Source organism: Lutra lutra, chromosome 9 (assembly GCF_902655055.1).
Source record: "Lutra lutra chromosome 9, mLutLut1.2, whole genome shotgun sequence".
Lineage (NCBI taxonomy): Eukaryota > Metazoa > Chordata > Mammalia > Carnivora > Mustelidae > Lutra > Lutra lutra.
In genome coordinates this window covers 97,160,221-97,179,905 of record NC_062286.1, presented here as the reverse complement: position 1 = coordinate 97,179,905, position 19,685 = coordinate 97,160,221, and the positions used below count along the sequence as shown (strand labels likewise).

General features: G+C 39.6%; 1 protein-coding gene across 3 annotated transcripts in view; it reads left to right on the top strand.

Moving 5' to 3' along the window:
• The window catches only part of KIZ (kizuna centrosomal protein), a 139,150-nt gene that overhangs the window by 20,421 nt on the left and 99,044 nt on the right, over nt 1-19,685 (top strand). For 2 of the 3 annotated variants that reach the window (XM_047745724.1, XM_047745722.1), the window contains exons 3-4: nt 2,074-2,236; nt 11,368-11,460. In XM_047745724.1, coding sequence (XP_047601680.1) covers nt 2,074-2,236; nt 11,368-11,460 — 256 coding nt within the window. The remainder of the gene's footprint in view (nt 1-2,073; nt 2,237-11,367; nt 11,461-19,685) is intronic. The other variant, XM_047745723.1, reaches the window with a different exon arrangement.

The window sequence follows — 19,685 nt, the reverse complement described above, 5'->3', positions numbered from 1 at the left end:
GATGCAGCCGAGACAGGTGCTACCAGGTGGCTGCAGCCATGACTGGCAGAGGAAGAGCTGGGCCTAGAGGATGTGAGGAGGGCCTGCAGAGTATCTAGCATGACAGCTTACCAGACCCTCTGTTATCTGCCCCTGGGTAATCTTCATCATCACCCTTTCTTACCAGCCTCCACTGACATGTTACGCAGAATCTTCAGTGTCTGAAGCACGACAGGAGTTTTGTAGTATCGAGTAAGCAAGTGGGCTTTGTTGCTTCGTGCTTCCATTCAGTCTGAGGCCTACCAGCTCGTAGTCATGTGACATTAGGACAGGTCCTTCAACACCTTGTACATCCATTTCTTCATCTGTCACACGGGGGGTAATAATAGTTATGAGAACTTAACAGAGCTTTAAAGCAGTGTCTGACCCAGTGTAAGAGGCAGTAATTTATTATTTGTTTCTTTGGGCCAATTTTACTGTTGTTCTTCTTAATTACTGCCTTTGCGCTTTCCAACATGCTGTTTTCCCTGCTTTGAGTGTTTCCCCTCATCTTCTCACCCTGGCTTTCCCCAATTTTGGGTTAACTCATCCATCCTTTATCATGTCTAAGCTAAAAATTGATTTCCACTGGGAAGGCCTTCCTGACCCCTTCAGCTAGGTCAGGTTGTCCAGTCTGTAAGAGTGCCTGGTAGTTTCCCTCTTAGCATTCATAACACTGTATTGGACTCTCTAATTTCTTGTTTTCCCTGTTGACTGGCTGAGTGGCTTTCCTAGTCACAGCACTGAACACATGAATGACTACATGGCTAGGCAGGTGACTTCTGTGGTCAGCATTGAAGGGTAATGCGGGGGCAGGAATGAAACTAGACTTTGGGTGAAGAAGGCATGGTTACTGTTGTACCCTCTCCAGCTGTACACTGGCCACCATCAGCAGCTTCACCAAGTGCCTGCCTGTGAAGGACAACGCTTTAGGTTCCACCTGCGTTACTGTCGCTTATGTCACAGGTGGCAGACATGAGCAGCAGTAAAACCAATCTTAAGGTTTTTGTTCGAAGAAAAAATGGGGACAGCCAACCAAAGTCAAAGCACAGAATTATTAGCACAATAAAGAATTTCTTGAAAATTTTTGACCTAAGCTTAGAGGTTTAAGGTCTGTTACTGATTAATTTTTAATATCTCTAGCATCTTTGCAAATCTGTTTTTGAGGGTGAATGTTTTTGTGATTTTCAACTTAGTTTTCCTTTATAGAAGAATGTTGAAAAATTGTGAGCACTGAGTCATATATAGAATTGTCAAGTCACTATATTGTACACCTGAAACTAATACAACACTGTAAGTTAACTATATGGGATTTAAAATAAAAAAAGAATGTTGAATTATTGTATTGAACTAACAATAGAAATGCTTCATACCAGGTACTCTTATCATGTAAAACTTGTGAAGAAGAAAGAACTAGAGCAAGCAATGTTGGTTCTGTGGGAAGAGTAGTGTGCCCTTTGTTCTACACTTTGGATGAGAGTCTCTAAAGGTTTTTTTTCACAATTTGAGTTAGATTATAGCCCATATATTATCATAAAATATTTTTAAAATATAATATATTGTGATAGCTCCTAATTAAAATTTTTAATATTCTCTAAATGAGAGCCTTTGGGGTATTTTTAAATTTTGGATTAATGTTTATGGATTGTGGTTTATGGTTTTATTCTATTTCCATCTAAGCAGGTAGTTTTGAAATGGTCTGTCATAAGGAGAATGCTAATGGGCTTTTTATCCGACCATGGCCACATAGACGCTACTCTTGAAATCACATTTAATTTTGAGAAAGAAATCCATATAAATCTTTATTGTGTGAATGTTATAATGTAGTCTTGTATACATTTCTCAGGAGAGTTATGCCTGGATGTGATACTCAGTGATGTTGCATTAATGTCTTCTCTCTAAAAATGGATGTACATTCTGCCCTTAGCTTTCCGTGTTTGGGTAAAATATCTCCAAATACATTGTCTCATTAACAATTTTGTTAAAGAAAATTCTCCTCCTTTGATTTGCCAGAGTCTAACTGCATTATTTAAAAATTTGCCTTTATTTTTCTAGAGTTAAGCTAAAGTATGTTAAACTAAAGAAATACCTGAAGGAAATATGTGAATCAGAAAAGAAGGCTCATACTCGAAACCGAGAATATTTAAAGCAGTTTGAGCATGTCCAAGCTCATGTTGGACACTTCACCACAAATACAGAGAAGCTTCAAGAACTGAAGGTAACATCTTGTTTTGTGCTATATTTCTTTCTCTGTCTCTCTCTCTCTTTTGCTAAAATTAGAAGGAAGTAATAGCAGTAAATGTCAGATCAGTGGTGGTCACTAATGTTCAGATGTTCATCCGTAAGATTAACTGCACATTTTCTCTGTGGATTACTGTGTGGCCAGATTTTGATTGGGGAACTTGAAATTGCATTTTCTCAGATTTCTGTTTTAGCTGAGGAATTAATGGAATATCTGTACTTTGTTACACTACACTAATAATTACCTTGTGCAGGCACAGGCACTAGCCACTACCTGGCACAGACCTGGCACATGGTATTTGTTGGCCTCATGATTGAATTTGAGTAGCATTAGAGATTCCTCTAGAGACTACCTCCTTTTAATTTTTTTTATGTTTTTTTCTTTTTTCTTTTTTCCTTGATCAACTTTTAAATAAATTTTATTTAAATTCTAGTTAGTGAATGTGCAGTGCAATATTGATTACAGGAGTAGAATTCAGTGATTCATCACTTATATACAACATCCAATGCTCATCACAGCAGGTACCCTCCTTAGTACCCATCATCCATCCAGCCATTCCCCCACCCACCTCCTTCCATCAACCCTCAGTTTGTTCTCTGTTGTTAAGAATCTCTTATGGGGGGACGCCTGGGTGGCTCAGTTGGTTGGACGACTGCCTTCGGCTCAGGGCATGATCCTGGGAGTCCCGGGATCGAGTCCCGCATCGGGCTCCCAGCTCCATGGGGAGTCTGCTTCTCTCTCTGACCTTCTCCTTGCTCATGCTCTCTCTCACTGCCTCTCTCTCAAATAAATAAAATCTTTAAAAAAAAAAAAAAAAAAAGAATCTCTTATGGGAATAGTGGGAACAAATTAAAAATGAAAGTTGTATCTATGAAAAAAAAAAAAAGAGTCTCTTATGGTTTGTTTCCCTCTCTCTTACCCCCATCCCCATATGTTCATCTGTTTTGTTTGTTAAATTCCACATGTGAGTGAAATCATAAAGCATTTTTCTTTCTCTATCTGACTTATTTTGCTTTGTAATACATTCTAGCTCCACCTATGTCATTAGAGATGGCAAGATTTCATTCTTTTTGGGGACTACCTCCTTCTTTAAAGGCTTCTTTTTCTGGGGTCTGGTCAGGCAGTGTGTTGGGAAGAGCCTGAGGGTAGAACTGGCCCTGTGGATTTCACCTTTATGCTCCTCCCTGTGTGACCCAGAGCGACTCTTGTCTGTGGCCTTCTCTCATTCTGGGGCCCCATTCCCCTAAGGTACTGGGCAAACTTTGGCTCCACAAATTATGCCAAGTGTGGAGGGCTAGGCCTTTTTTCTCACCATTTGTGCTGGCCAAGGGCTGTTGCTCAGTTTAACCCAATTGAATACCAGTATTTCCCTTTCTTTTTTTCCCTCTAGGAGTTTCCCCTACTGAGCCTTCATTTCAAGTACACAGAAAAATGAAAAGTATTATTATAATGAACATTCACGCAGTGTCCTGAATGTTTTTGTCCTCCTGAAATTCGTATTTTGAAATCCTAACACCCAAATGTGATGGTATTTGTAGCTGGGGCCTTTGAGAGGTGCTCCTGTCATGAGGGTAGAGGTCCCATGGATGACATAGGATGCCTTCTGAAAGAAGCTCCAGAGAGCTCCCTAGCTCCTTCTGCTGTGTGAGGATGCAGTGAGAGGGTGGTGGCTCTGAATGAGGAAGAGGGCCCTCACCAGAATGCAACCACATTGGTGCCTTGAATCTTAAATTTACTAGCCTCCAGCAAAACTGTGAGCAATACATTTCTGATGTTTATAAGTCACCTAGTCAGTGGTGTTTTGTTATGGCTGCCTGAATGGACTAGGGAATCTCACATGCTGTCTCCCCAGATGCAATTTTAGTTGTAAATATTTCACCATATTCGTTGTTTGTGTGTGTGTGTGTGTGTGTGTGTATACATATTTTCCTGAGCCATTGAAAGTATGCTGTGGACACCATGACATTTCTCCCTTAAATACTTGAGTGTAGATCTCTTAAGAACAAGGAAAGTCTCCTACATAATCATACTACCTTTATCACACCTAAGAAAATTAATAATGCCATTTAATATCTACCTGATATTTAAATTTCTACAGTTCCCTCCAAAATTCTCTTTATTTTTCCAGACCAGGAGCCAAATAGGGTTTGCACATTACATTTGGTTATTCTGTCTTTTTTGGTCTGTAAGTCTAATTTAGTCTCCTACTGCTCTTTTTTTCCCCCCGTGACACTGGCTTTTTAAAGAAGATAGTCTAATTGCCTATAGAATGATTTGAATTTGACTAGTTTTTCCTTTGAGGTATCATTTAACTGAGAATTTGGATTGGACCAGCACTGCCCAGTAGAACTTTCTGTAGTGGGGCACCTGGGTGGCTCAGTGGGTTAAAGCCTCTGCCTTCAGCTCAGGTCATGATCTCAGGGTCCTGGGATAGAGCCCCACATCAGGCTTTCTGCTCAGCAGGGAGCCTACTTCCTCCTCTCTCTATGCCTGCCTCTCTGCCTACTTGTGATCTCTGTCTGTCAAATAAATAAATAAAAAATCTTCCGAAAAAAAAAGAAAACTTTCTGTAGTGATAGAAATGTTCTCTATCTGTACTGTTGCTGTCTAATGCAGTAGCCACTAGCCACACATGGTTACTGAACACTTAAAATTGGCTTGTGACACTGAGGATGAAGTTTTTTTAACTTTGTTAATTTTAATTAGTTAAATTTAAGTAGTCATAGCTGAGGTTACATACTTCCTATTGCAGCCCATCAGGAGGCTCATGAGTTGTGATATCAGGTGGTCTGACCCAAGTGAGGTTGAATTTGATGCATTGGTTAAGATGGCAATCTCTAAATCTCTCTATTATATAGTACCTTTTTTCCCTTTGCAACTGAACAGATAATCTATGAAGTGATAGTTTGACATCTTGGAAATGTCTTGTTCCTCAACAGCCTTTTACTTAGTGGTTTTAGGATCCATCAGCGAGGCCTGAATCAGTTATGGTGGAGGTTGTGAAATGGTGACTTTCTAATTCAATCTTCTACTTTATTAGCTGGAATTCTTCTATAGAGAAAAGCTTTTTTTGCCTTTTTTTTTCTTTTTAAGTATCAACATGGACTTTTAAATTTTTATTTTGTCAGTGTACTATCAGTCACTATAATTAGTGCTTTTGTTGTTCATATTTTCCCAAATTTTGCCTGGGAGAGTCTCTTCAAATTGGCTTCTTTGTCCTTTTGACCTGATCCCATTAATTCTGAGCTTTCTTTGCTTTGGGGCACAAGGTTTACCAGGTTTACCAGATATGTCCCTGCCTCAGACATAGAATTAGCTTCTTTTCCAAGGAGCTGCGGTTCCTTTTAGTGGGGAAGGGTATTTAAAAACCAAGATCTGGAGGTTAGATGTGCTCAAGCAATAGCAAGTGTTAGCTGCAGCAGCACGCCAGGTTTTCTTCTCAACATTCAAAAAGCAGTTGTTAGTATCAACTATGTAAATCTCTTTGCTGTTCAGAGATTCCATAGAGAAAATAAAAGCAGTGGACAAAGCGGGGAATTTTTGCCTTCCCAATGGAAAAAATGAAATAATAGAAATTTGCCTTTTATTTTCACATTGATGCTTTACTTCATTGTTGATTTCATAATATAGCCAAATGTGAGAGGGAGGAATTTAAAAGTGAGAATGATCCTTTGTTAATATTTTCATATCAAGAGCAGTTGAATCTTGGGTAAGAAATGCCTTTTGCAAACAATCTTTGACAGCATAGAAGAGCAGACCATGTAGCTACAATTGGGAAAGATGTGAGTTCCATGGAGAATTGTACTTTGGGAGTCACCCTGAGTCCAAAGCTGACTGTTTGAACTGTGCCCATGAAGCCAGGTAGTGATATTTGAAACTCAGCCAATGACACCGCTTAACCTCAGCAAACTGTATAATAGTAAGCAGAGTTTCAGAGAAGGAAATGTTTGTCCTTGCTGTCTTCCCCCTTCCTTTCTGCCTCTTCCTTTTATCCTGATGTCCAGTGGTAGTCTTAGGAAGGCCAGAACGACTTGTCTCCTCTTAAACCCTTCCCGCTCTGGTATCAGATCTTTACTTCCTCTGCTGGCTCACCACGGGTAAGTCTTAGGAGAGAGGTATTCTGATGGAGGGTATTGCCCAAGCACCCCAAAATGCCAAAGATATTTTCCCTTGAATAGAATAAAGTTAATGCAAATGAATTAATAATTGGTAGAGTTCCAGAATGTGAAACAAAATGAAGCAGTGTGTAAGAAGTGGTCATTTGGCCCAAATTGTATTAAGTGCCTTTCTCCCTCTTTGTAGGACTCTGTCCACTTTATTATATAATGTTAAAATCTTTTAAAATGGGATAAAGGCTAAAAAAATACCCTTTCAACTGATTTTATGAATTATACTCTTTTATTTGGGGCCTGTGATCTTTTTCAGGGCTTTTAAAGACTCTTGATCTGTCACGTAGATTTGAAAATATAGTGTTATGGCAGGTTTGCTACTTGTCAGATAAAGAGGCTGACTAAACTCTGTTCAAGCATATAAATATTAGTAGTAGTGTGAGGATCATGTCCTCTCATTCTTTCTGCCCGTCCTTGAGCCTCTGCTCCCTGCATTAGTGCTTTTGTAGAAGAGCCCCAGTTGGTCCTTAGAGCAGTTTTCCTTGGATGCCCTTTGCCCTTATCTCAAGTTGGATTCTCCTGAAGTGGACCCTGAGACAAGTATTCAAATGTAAGTGGTTTATCTGGGGAGGGATGATCAGTAGGGAGGATCGGTAGGCAGGTAGGCAGATGAGACAGGGAAGGACAGGTGGCTGGAACAGGGTGTATCACTAAGCCAACTACTATAGTTGGTATCTGGAACTTAACCCCACAGGGAAACCCTGGTGAGTGGTTCAGGGCATTTGGAATATGCACACATGGCTCCTGATTAAGGACTGATGGGGAAGAGAAGCAGTGAGGGGAAATTAACTATGAGCTCCTTGGGCACAGAAACAGAGATGTTGGGACTTAGGCACACCGAAAAGTGTCCCACGGGCATGTGTGGAGCTTGGCCAGCTCTGTTTCAGCCTGCCCTATTCAAGTACAGGCATGGGACTGGCATATCAGGGCACTCAAGGGGGAGTCCTCGGTTGAGGAGAGTCATCATCTGGTTCCGTCTCTCATCTGCCTGAAAGCCTTGAGTGCTTGCTCAGCCTTTTACGACAAAGCCCAGATGCTGCTTTCTGCCTGCATACCATCCTGCAGCTCAATCTTATGACCCTTAAGACATGAGCACATGCACACGTGTGCACACACACGTTTCTTCTTGCTGTCCCTCTCACGCAAATACACAGACATGTGCACACTTTCTCTTCCCCATGAACCCCCCTCCACCTCCTTCCTCTATCCCCATCTCTGCCTCCTATCTCTGCTCGCTCCCCTCCCCACACGCAGCTCTGCCCACTCCTGTCCCTCCATAACCCCCATGCAATCCCTCACCCCCATGTCTTCCCACCATTCCTCTCCATCTTTATCTCCCACACATGTGTGCTTTCTCTCTCTCTCTTACACACATGTACTCACTCACACAAACCCACTGAATTTTAAACATACGGAGCACTGTGTTTCCTTGAAAGCACTGCATTATCTTCTATCTTCTTCAAGTAGAAGGCCTCTTCCCCTCTGTCCTGTCTTATGTCTGTGCAATAATTATCTCTGTAAGCACTTCCTTTGTGGGATTGTTTACATGTTTTCCCACCTCACTGTGGGCTCCTCATCTTATTTTTATTTCAATGCTGTCAGTATCTGACCTAGAATGTGGCACATAATAAGCACTCAGCGTTGAGGAGCACCTCCCTAGACTTGAAGCACTCAGTGAGCATTGAGACTCCCCCACCTTGACTGAAAATTGATTCTTCTGTATTTTACATCTTTCTCTCTTATGGACCATGAACAACTAAGGGAGAGCTAATACGGTATTGGTTCTGTCCTGTGTTATACCTTCCCAGGAGCATTTCTGTTTAATAGTAGAAGCACTCTAAAGACATAATATCACCATTTAAAGATGTGATTCTTGCTAAAAAATCAGTTCTTGGGTGACATGTGCATACTGGGGATAAAGTTTGAAGAGAACAAATCTTTGCACTCTCATTTGATTCCTACTGAGCATTGTAACAACCACTGTCGACAGGGCATGGCCTTCAGGCTCCTGGAAAACAGCCTGTAGTTTATCCTGTCTTTTATCAACCAGAGTGTCTTACTTGTTAATACGCATTGGTTGCATATAAGTAAGTGTTCCTCTGTACCTTTTTGTAAGAACTCCTCATTCACGAGGAAGCCCATATACTGGGGAAAAAAAAAAAAAAAAAAAAAAAAAAAACAGAAGAGAAAACAAAAGATTGTGAATCGTAGTCCTGAGGGTCAAATCAGACAAGTTTGTGTAACTCTCTGTATCCATTTTTTTTTTTTTTTTTTCAACTCTAACATGAGGAGCCTGGGCCAGTAGATTTTAAATGTCTGCTCAGTTCTGTAACCAAGAATATTTACATAATCCCAAAGACCACTGAAAAAAGGAAGCCTGTTTAAGTAAAAGGTAGTGGTGGCACTTTCAGGGAAGTGCTAATGTGATGAGGATAAACTGAAGTAATTGGGGATACAGAAGAAAAGAAGGAAAGAATGGAAAATGAGACCTGTCATGAGCATGGATATGTATCCTAGAGACCTAAAAGACCCGCCAGGACCTCCATCTCCTCTTCCCACCACCCCAGACCATCACCAACAGATTTCATCAGTTGAGCTGAGATGAAATGTATTACACACAGTAAGGAAGTGAGTAAAAAAGTCCTCTTAAATGGAGGTGGGTAGCATCCAGACCAGTGCTGTGAAACAAGATGGTAACGGACAGAACAAGTTACCTGATACATTGATCCGTGCTCTTGGTTTTATTAAAACAGATTTCTGTAGGGGAATTGGGGGAAGAGGGGACTGTCCTTAGAGAGGCTGTGGATTGGCAGATGCTACCGGGACATGAGAACTTTGGCCCCCAAAGCAGCAAATCTGACAGTGAAGAATCTAGGCCACACAAAGGAAGAACAGGAACCTGATGCAGCACCCAGACAGAAAAGATGCAATAGAAGCCCTGATGTATTTTGGAAATATAATGGGACCTGATCAGAGAAGAAATAGGGACTAAAACATGAAAGACTATTGGTTGGAAAACTAGGACACATGCTATACTGTCTCATCAGACACTGTTAGCTGTGGAAGCTTTGGAAAGATTCATCTATACAGATTTCCAAACTTCAAAAACTGTTAAACATAGTACAGCCTTTTTTTAATATGCAGATAGATTAGGAGGTGGGGCTTGAAAACCCTTGTTCTCCAGTGTTCAGAAGGTAGATTTGGTGGATAGTAACAAAATGTCCTATATAAATAAAAGGCAAAGAAAGGGAGCATTTGTAGGTGCAAGTCTGTGGTCCTAGGGGATGTAGAGTTAGAGTTTGTATCAGTTATCTATTTATCATAGCAACTTTTGATCTCAAATACATTGTTCATTTTTTATTTGCCTCACTAATTTAGAAAAGTACCTATAATTCTGTAAATTTTTTGGAATGCCTGAGAACAGTGTAAATTGGACTTAGTGAAGAGATTTACCTTGTTCTTTATAAAGCCCGAATGCAGTTATCAGTTTTTGCTGCAGCCAAATGAATTAAATAAAACTCACGTTTCCATGAGAAAGTACTCTGCCTTTGGAAGTTATGGCTCTGAAATGATCCCATAACAAGGAAATCACATACAATGCCTGTTGCATGTTTATAACTGATCTCAAAGAACCTAAGAAAATATTTGTAGCCACAGGAATGAAGAATTTTTGTTTAACCTCTAATTAGTTAATAAAGCTTGATGTTTATTTTGTTTATTTTGTAATCCACCCCCATCCCTTTTTAAAGATACTTTCCCTTAGATTCTGTAAAGTATGCCTGTTGAAAGCTCTTGGGGTTAAAAAATAAATATCTCTGAGTCCAAAGGAGTAGATATAGAACAGAGAGACATAAATTGTATTATCTTAATTGCCTTATTTCTTTATCCTTTCTTGGTTTATCGTATGTACGGCCTTATAAAACTTTTATTTAATTAGGAATCTCTTCAGATTATTACTGTCATCTATCATGTGAATATCATTCTGAGAGAGAAAAAAATTCCCTGCTTAACTGTTATTAGAAATGGACCGGTGTATAATACTCTTTAAGATATTTTGAAGGAAACAAATCACTTTTCATCACTGTTTCTTTCTATGTCAAAACAAAGCTGAGGCCAATTTCATGTTCACACTGAGAACTAAGGAAACAGTTTTCTAATTTGATTATCTCACAGGTGTATTTTCTTTTTCTCTCATAGTTGTATTTCTAATTGCAGCGCATCACGGCCTAATTTAGAAAATGTTCTGATACTTATCTGTGATGGACCACCATCAGTGAATTTCTTAAGGCCTTAATTACTAACATGCTGAATCAAAGCCTTGCTTTTAAGAAAAAGTCATTTTATGATGGAATCACTTTCATCAATTATAATTGATAATGAAGAGACATCTTTATGTAGTTATTAGTGCCAGAGCAAACTTCATTCCTATGGTGCTGATCATTGATGTCTACTGTATATTTTTATTCATAGAAAATAGAATTCATTTCAAGTTGATGATCTAGCAAATAAAATACTCTGTTGCTGTGACTATTAGGACCATGATGCTAATGTAGATATCATACAGATAAGAAGTCAGTAGGATTGATTTCTTTCCCTATAGGACAAAAGTTTTCAGAGTAAACACTGTCTAATGCTTTTATAATAAGGTAACTGGATTTTTTCTGAGAGCTTAAAATGCCAAGGTTTTATTCCCTGCGTTGATGAAAGACAGTGAGAATACGTCAAATCTTACTTAAGAACATACTGCATTTTATAGAACTCAACTTTTGACATTTTATTTGTGAAATCATCTATTTTCTAAGATAAGTTGAATTTCTTGGCGACATCAGCTTTTACTTTCTACTTCAATGTTCTTTTTATGCTCTAAAGACAGAAAACTAAGGTGGATACTGGTTGTCATAAGAGCCACCACAAAACCAAAACTTTGTTTATGTTTAGAATGAATATGAGGCTCAAATGAAGAAGGTGCAGCTGCTGTCAAAAGAGAGCCCAGGAACAAGAGGAGAACCAAAAGATGAAGACAGAAGAAAGGTAATAAGTTAAAATAATAAACCTCTGTTGACAGAGGATTTCTGCAGTATTCCTCTTTTACAGTAGTGTTTAAAATAAAATCATCTTATTACAAAGATCTTTTTGATTAACCCTTAAGTATTATTTAAAGACTTTTCCTTATAGTATTGCCTTAATGTCTAATTCAATTAAATGTGCTGAAAGGCCGTCACAGCAGGTTTAAAAGAGACAGATTCCCAAGAAAACCTTAGAGTTGTTAGCAGATGAAATTATGTTTGTCTTAAGAATGCTTTTTAGCCGCTTTTTTTCTTAGTTCCAGAAATATTTTAAGTAAAAGGTAAACAAAATGCTGCCTTTTGCTTCCCTTCTTTGTATATATAATTTTGTACATTTTAACCTTTTCACAGAGGAAGTGGAAAGAAAAGATTGCATATCTAAGCAACAGACAAAAAGACTGGCAAGGAATACTTAAATAAATTCTGCTATGTATCTGCCGTAATGCAGGCTTCTAATCCTGCACCCTATCTCCATATAAATGATTCTGTTCAAGACCATAGATGTTTTCTTCACTAAAAGCAGTAAAGCTCTTTTAGATGAAATGTCTAAAAACATCTTGTAATAACTTGGAGCATGCTGGCAAGAGTAGTCACTTGTGACTATGTGTGAAACCCCCTCAGCCAGTCGATATTGTAATAAGCAAAAATGGTAGCATCACTCCATTATTCAGAGAAGCCAACAGCGTGCTTGTTCCTTAGGCTGCAGCATTCATTAAGAAAAGCTTACTGGGCTGAAAGCTGGAAACAGATGATAACGGGATATGATTTTCATATTTAATGCTTTCCTTGGAAGAGTATGTGTGCTACAGATTGATAGAAGAACCAACTGCTACTTTACTAAAAGACTTTCAGGTTTGCCCTATAGCTACCGATGGAATCATTCAGCCAAGAAATTAACTTTTTCTCCTTTTACCTGCTTTATATATCTGCTAAGCAGGCTGCCTGGCTGCCAGTAAATGTTATTATGCAGTTAACTGTTTGGTATTTAAGACTCTTATCAGAAAAGAAACAGAGGCCACACTATTTTGTTTTTATAGTAGGAGGAAGGTTTTAGTTTTCCTTTTTTCCATGCATTAGCAGGCATTAATCTGAGTTTATAGGAAGTTTTAGTTTTCCTTCCCAAAGATTAAAAAGTTAAAAAACCTAGAATTTAGAGCATTCTTTAAACCGTAAGATACAAAACACCAAATCCCAGCAACCTTGACCTATATAAAAAGTCCTTTAATGATAAATGATTTCTGTGCCATTAGATGTGCACCAAATGTGGTATGATGTGATAGACTTCTAAGTCATTCAGGCAGTTTTTCTGTTTGACATTGGGTCATGAAATAATTGGTGTGTTTTTAATCTATAAACTGGTTTGTTCTTTCTAGGCCATTCCTGATAAACACATTCTTAGTACAGCAGTGTCAATGGCACTTAAGTAAAATGGGAGACTTTTTTTTTTCTATTTACACTACTGATTCCTTACCTTACATACAGTTATGTAGTCTCCTTTTAAGTTATATTTAAAATTAGGACAAGAGACATGCACCTGACAACCCCTTAAAGATGTTACATATAATAATTAGAAGAGAAGTAGTTCCCTTTATACTGAAAAGTGTCATCTCCTTAAAAGCTTTGATTGTTGACTGTACGTAAGAATCACTTAGGTAACATTTTGAGAAATTTATATCTTGCCTTTTTCAATTTACTATTGATGTTCCATCAATTAAAAGGTAAATTCATTTCAGTAAAATGATGTGTTACTCCTTCTTCTATACTAATTCCAGAACAGTTCCTTATCATATGAGCTACTTTCCCCCCCCACCCCAGTGGAAATCCACACATCTCTTCTTTAGACAGTCAAATGAATTCGTCTGTTCCCCGAGTTGTCAGTCTTCGGGGATGGGCTGGAAGCACACAGTATAGTGTTACTGGTTAAAGTCAATAAACAGGTTTTGAGCAAGAGATTTGTGTGAGGAGCCATGGTAGATCTCCCTATGAATTCCACAGTGTTTCCCTTCAAGGAGATATCCTTTCTACGGCACAGGGTAGTATGTGATAAAGGCCAGTGACATGAGGTAGGCATGTGCTTCATGAAAAAATAAAGGTATGCTTCCACTGACATGAGTAGCCCAAGGCTTGATGGAGAAGGTGGTGATTGGCCTACTGTGCAGGATGGGAAGGATGTCAGTCAGTGGGAATATGGTAGACATTCTAAGCTTCGGAGATGTTATGAGTAAAGGAGCAGTAGCAGGAAAGCCCAGTGGTTAGTTGTTTGGCCTGGCTAACATCTAATGTTCTTGTAGAGAAGTGGTAGACAATGAACTTGGAAAGTTACATTATGGAGCTAAATATATTTCAGTAAAATCATGAATTAGGTCATCCTTCATACACTATTTCAAGAATAATTCTTTATCATATGAGTTACATTTTTTTTTCCCAGTGGAAATATCTCTTCTTTAGACAGTCAAATGAGTTTGTCTCTGTTCCCAAAGTTGTTCATCTTCAGGGACTGGCAGTTAATTATTATTTGTACCAGGTTAAGATTTGAGATTTCCTCCTGGAATTTTGTATATGTGTACGTGGGAGTAGGTGTGTGTGTCTGTCTGTGTGTGTTGTGGGCAGGTGAAGGCAGGACTTGTGGACAGAGCAGTGTAATCCCCAGTGCGCAGGTGAGGGAAGATGCCAGCCGTGCAGGAGGTACTAGGGGAAGGAGTTGGTAGAACTGAAGAAATTAGGGTTTGTTCAGACAGGAAGAGTTAAGAACTGAAATTGGGGCTACCACTGAAGTGGAAAGCACTAATGAAGGGGAGAGGATTTATCAAATCGGTGATAATTCTGAATTATAAAAAGGTATGTCTTTTAGATGGTTGTGTACCTTTCAACCGTCGGAATAACTTGGATATTCTACTAAGAAAAGTCATGAAGTAGTGGTTGTCCATCTTCTCAAGGTAAAACTCTAGCTCAGTTTCATACTAAGACATCCAAAGTCTTGATGCATCCAGTGGCTATTCTTCAGGGTCATGTGTTCTCTCTTTTTTTTTTTTTTTAAGATTTTGTTTATTTATTTGACAGAGAGACAGTGAGAGAGAGAGAACACAAGCAGGAGGAGTGGGAGAGTGAGAAGCAGGCTCCCCGCAGAGCAGGGAGCCTGACGTGGGGCTCCACCCTGGGACCCTGGGATCATGACCTGAGCCAAAGGCAGAAACTTAATGACCGAGCCACCCGGGCAACCCAGGGTCATGCATTCTCTTAAGAGAATTAGTGATTGGTCTACTCATTCCCCAAACTTGTTACCAGTATTAGTTTACTTAGCAAACTTTTGTTTCTTGGTTAACAGCAAAAAGACAAATTTCAAGTCCCCATTTGAATCCTCACAGATTTTACTATAATTTAATAATCCTTTTCCTGTATTATACATTGCATTTTTTTAGTTTTTTGGGGGGTAAATTCTAATTCTTTTGGTCTTGAGGCATGTTCTTATTGCTCAGTTTCTTTTTTTAAAAAAGATTTTATTAATTTATTTGACAGAGAGAGATCACAAATAGGCAGAGAGGCAGGCAGAGTGGGGGCGGGGGGAGCAGGCTCCTTGCTGAGCAGAGAGCCCAATGTGGGGCTTGATCCCAGGACCCCGAGATCATGACCTGAGCTGAAGGCAGAGGCTTAACCCACTGAGCCACCCAAGTGCCCCTCTAGTTGTTCAGTTTTTCTTATGAGTGGTGACCAAAGAATATAAATAAAAACATATTATACCATGAGAGATGGAGATGGCATTTATGAATATAAATTCAAGTATAAATTTGGGGTTGTGAAGTTTCTTTGAGCTATTGTCCTATGAAACATATTCTACTAAAAGTAGACATGAACTGAATACTTCACAGCAGGATTATACTGTGCATGGCCTGGGTGGAGAGACATGGAGGACCAGGAAATTTCATCATAGGGCGTAAGTTCAAATTGGGAAGTTCCATTTCACCATCGTAAACCTTCCTGCAAGGGTCATATGGAGAAATGGTTATACAGGTTGTTACTTCTACTTCTGATACTAATAATAACAATGGGTAATGATCATTGCACACTTACTCTGTGCCAGCTGCTAGATGAAGCACTTTATATTCATCAGCTCATTTAATCTTCTCAACAATCCTGGAAGTAGATGCTGTTGTTGTCTTCATTTTATGGGAAGTCTCAGAGAGGTTAATTAACTTGCCTAAGACTACACAGTGAGGTGGAGCCACAACTCAAAACCAGAACATTTTGCTTTGGCATCCATGCTATTAGCTATCTTGCTGTCCCGTCATCTAGGTTGGTATGGGTGAGATGCTCTTCCAAAGTTGGGAGAAATTCCTGATCCAGATGAAAACACCCTAACCACATCACGCAAAATATTTCAGTTACCCGTTTACCTAACCTTGGGAGAGTAAAATAGTCTCAGTATTCCAGCTGCATCAGGTGAGCCAAGGAAAGCGGAGTGCCTGTCTCTGAACTGTTCATGTTTCCATTAAAAGGAGCATCTGCTTGAGTTGGCTTGGTGGAGCTCTACTGAAGAAGAACTTCCAAGTCAGAAGACAGATGTGCACCTGGTGCCGTGTTGGAGCCATGTCAGGAGAGGTGGTAGAGCTGTGGTTGGGAGTAGCCCTGCTGCAGGGGAGGCACCAGACAGGGAAGGCGCCCCCATGTTTCATAGTGGGAATGGTTCCACTCCCAGAGGGCAGACTGCATCTCCCGGGATCTGAGCAGTTTTTATAAGACCAAGGCAGCCACTGTGGGGCCTGGGCTCATCTCCAAGGGGTAAAGTGATCAGTGTCATGGAGGAGACCACGATTGAAATAAACTTCATGGCAAGGGGAAAGGCATCATAAGACTATCCCGAAGTACCCATATTTAAAGAGGAAATAACTTAGGTTGGAATCTCCTGGAAGCAGATCCTGAGATAAGGATTGGAATGTAGGTGGATTATTTGGGAGGTGGTCCCAAGAACCTCAGATAGAGGAGAGAGGAAAGCCACACAGCTAGTGGTATGTGACTGAGTAGGTTATCACTATGAGCAACTGGAACTTGGTCCCATCAGTGAAGCTTGGACGACTGTGTTGCATACACCTCAATGTCTTCACACCTGGGAGCAGGAAAGAGAGGGGTTTATTCCTTAATGCCTCTCTGTCACTGACTGAATGTTGTGTCTGGCTCCTCTCCTGGCTGCTGTACCTCAGTGAGGGGAGCTCCCAGCCCAGGAGGAGCTGTGGGCATGTACTAGGATGGTGAAGTTCCTGCGGAAACAATTCTGGCCCTGTCATATCTGCTACTGGAAAGAGCAGTGCAGGGAAGGGGATAAAAGGGTCGGGTTATTGCTCTAATTTATCTATATAAGCCCCAATTTCTTATCCTTAGGGACCCACAGTGCTTCGTTCACCGGCAGTCTCCTTGAACCACTGCTCAATTAGAAAGAGTGCAAGAATCTCTAAAAAGTAGGGCACTGAGTGCTTGCCCGGGTTTGTTGTACCTTGTTTGGGATGGTGACCCACCCTCAGCTCTTGCCGTCATCGAAGTTGTGACTATATTTGACCTAGGGCAATGACAAGTCCAAAGGTTTTCAGCTGGACCTCTTCGATCTGAATAGTTTTTTTTTATTTGTATGTGTTTCTAGTCGTAAAACAATTAACAATTAAACTGAATTACACAAATAGTTTTTTCAAATCCTGGCCCTAAAACTAGATATGCAGATCTTTTTTCAGGAGAGGCTAGAAATGCTCTTCTCTCCAGGCTTACTAGACTGTGAGCTCCTGCACGGTAGAGTCTAGACCCCATCCACTGCTCTACCTAGTGAGTGGTAGCAGCCTGCCAGTCCACAGTGAGAAACAGGAGAGAGACAATTCTCCTTGCGCAAGATGTGTGCCCCATTCCACTGGATTTCAAAGACAGGTAAAGTTTGAACTCTCCATATCCTACTTTTTTTGAGGATACCTCCCAAGTGGGCAATATGGCTCAGATTAACAGCTGACACTTACATTGGTCTTACTTTCAGGGGCTGTTCTAAGAATTTATATTATATGTCTATAAATATATGTGAATATACAGACATACACATACTCATTACAACAACTTTACAAAGTAAGGTTAATTTTTTTTTTAAAGATTTTTAATTTTATTTATTTGACAGAGAGAGATCACAAGTAGGCAGAGAGGCAGGCAGAGGGGGAGGGGGGAACAGGCACCCTGCTAAGCAGAGAGCCCGATACGGGGCTCCATCCCAGGACCCCGAGATCGTGACCTGAGCTGAAGGCAGAGGCTTTAACCCACTGAGCCACCCAGGCACCCCAAGATTTATTTTTATACCCATTTTACAGGTTAGGAGATGGAGGCCCCCCAAAATTAAGGATCACTTAACTGGTCAGTGGCAGAGCCTTAACTAATAAATATATCAACTTGCTTCTCAGTTACCGGAAGAAAGGTTTCACTTAGGACAGTGGGGGGAAAAAGCCTCTCTAGGAGGGACTTAGCCTCTTTCTCACAGTCAAGAATGAAAATAGCCATATTTTTTAAACTTTCCTTTTGTGGAGACATTTGGCTACACAACTATCTTCCTTTGCTCTCTCTGTGGTATAATTATGTGACAAGTGTGTTATATGTCAAAGACTTTTACAAGTAAGAAAAGTGCACATGTATGTACATATCTTGTGGAGTGACAGAGAAAAGAAAAAGTAAAGGAAACAGGGAAAAGGAAACAGAAGTTGACTTAGCAAGAGGAAGATAAATTTTTGTGGAAAACACTGTTTCTTTTCTCCCTTTGATAGTACAAGGGATTACAGAAATCTCCACAGGAGAACAAATACTGACTTCTTATTCTTTAAAAGATTTTCCAAACTTCATATACTTATATTCTATGAAATACTGTGTTATTAGAAAAAATAGTCTTTTTCATGTAGTCTGAAAAAAATGAATCAACGCTACAACTTTTTTGGAAAGGAACCTGGCAGTAATTATCACAATTAAATATATAGTTGAAAAAAAAAAAAATAAATAAATAAATATATAGTTGACCTTGAACAACATGGCTTTGAGTTGTACAAGTCCACTCATATGCAGATTTTTAAAAATAAATTTATGTACAGTACTATAAATGTACTTTCCTTGTGATTTTCTTTTCTCTGGCTTGTGTTATTTTAACAATGCAGCATATAACACATGTAACATACAAAAATATGTGCTAATCTACTGTTTATGTTATAGAAAAGGCTTCTGGTCAGAGGTCAGTCAATATTAGTTTAGTGTTAGTAGTCTAGTAGTCTAGTCTAGTAATCTAGTCAGTACAAGTAGTTAAAGTTTTGAGTGAGTCAGAAGTTATATACAGATTTTTGACTGTGTGGGGGGTTGGCTGTACACATATGCTTTTTGCCAGCCATCCAACTTTTGGTAATCTATCCTCAAGAAATAGAAGCTCTAGGGGCACTTGGGTGATTCAGCTGGTCAAACATATGACTAGTGATTTCTGCTCAGATCATGATCTCATGGGTCGTGGGATTCAGCCCCAAGTTGGCCTCTGTGCTCAGCAAGGAGTTTGCTTGAGAATCTCTCTCTCCCTCTTCCTCTGCCTCTCCCACACTGCTTGCATGCACACATGCTCTTGCTCTCAAATAAATTAATTAAAAAAAGAAATAGAAGCTCTAGTTGATTTAATAATGCTAATACAGTAAAAAAAAAAAAAAAAAAAAAAAAGATTGAGGAAGGGATGAGCGTTTTAGGAAGAAAGACCCTGCCTGTGGATGGGATTGCTCTTTTAATTGTAGTGTGTGAGTTGCCTCTGTCTTCACTCACATCTCTCAAAATTAGAAACTGGAGGTGGTACTCTGCCTTTCTAATGTAGTTCTGCACATTTCTTTTTGAACAGGAACCTCTAAGAAGCATAGTTATATCTTGAGCCACCCTGTATGGGCAAATACAGGGCATATTACGAAAGGGCTATTGTCTTGATATTCTCAGATACTTGTTAAGCTTCTCTTCTTGAAAAATCATTGCTTTGTACTGTTTTATTCAAGGCACTTGTGTAGGCCTGCAGATAATGGGGGAAAGGATGGTGCTGGTGTGTGTATTTTTTGAAGATCAGCGATTGGTAGCATTTAGGAATGCTAAATTTTGGTTGAAGTTTCTGTCTGCTTTTCTCCTACTTTTCCCATTTACTGTACATAGACTCGATTTATTTTTTAGGTA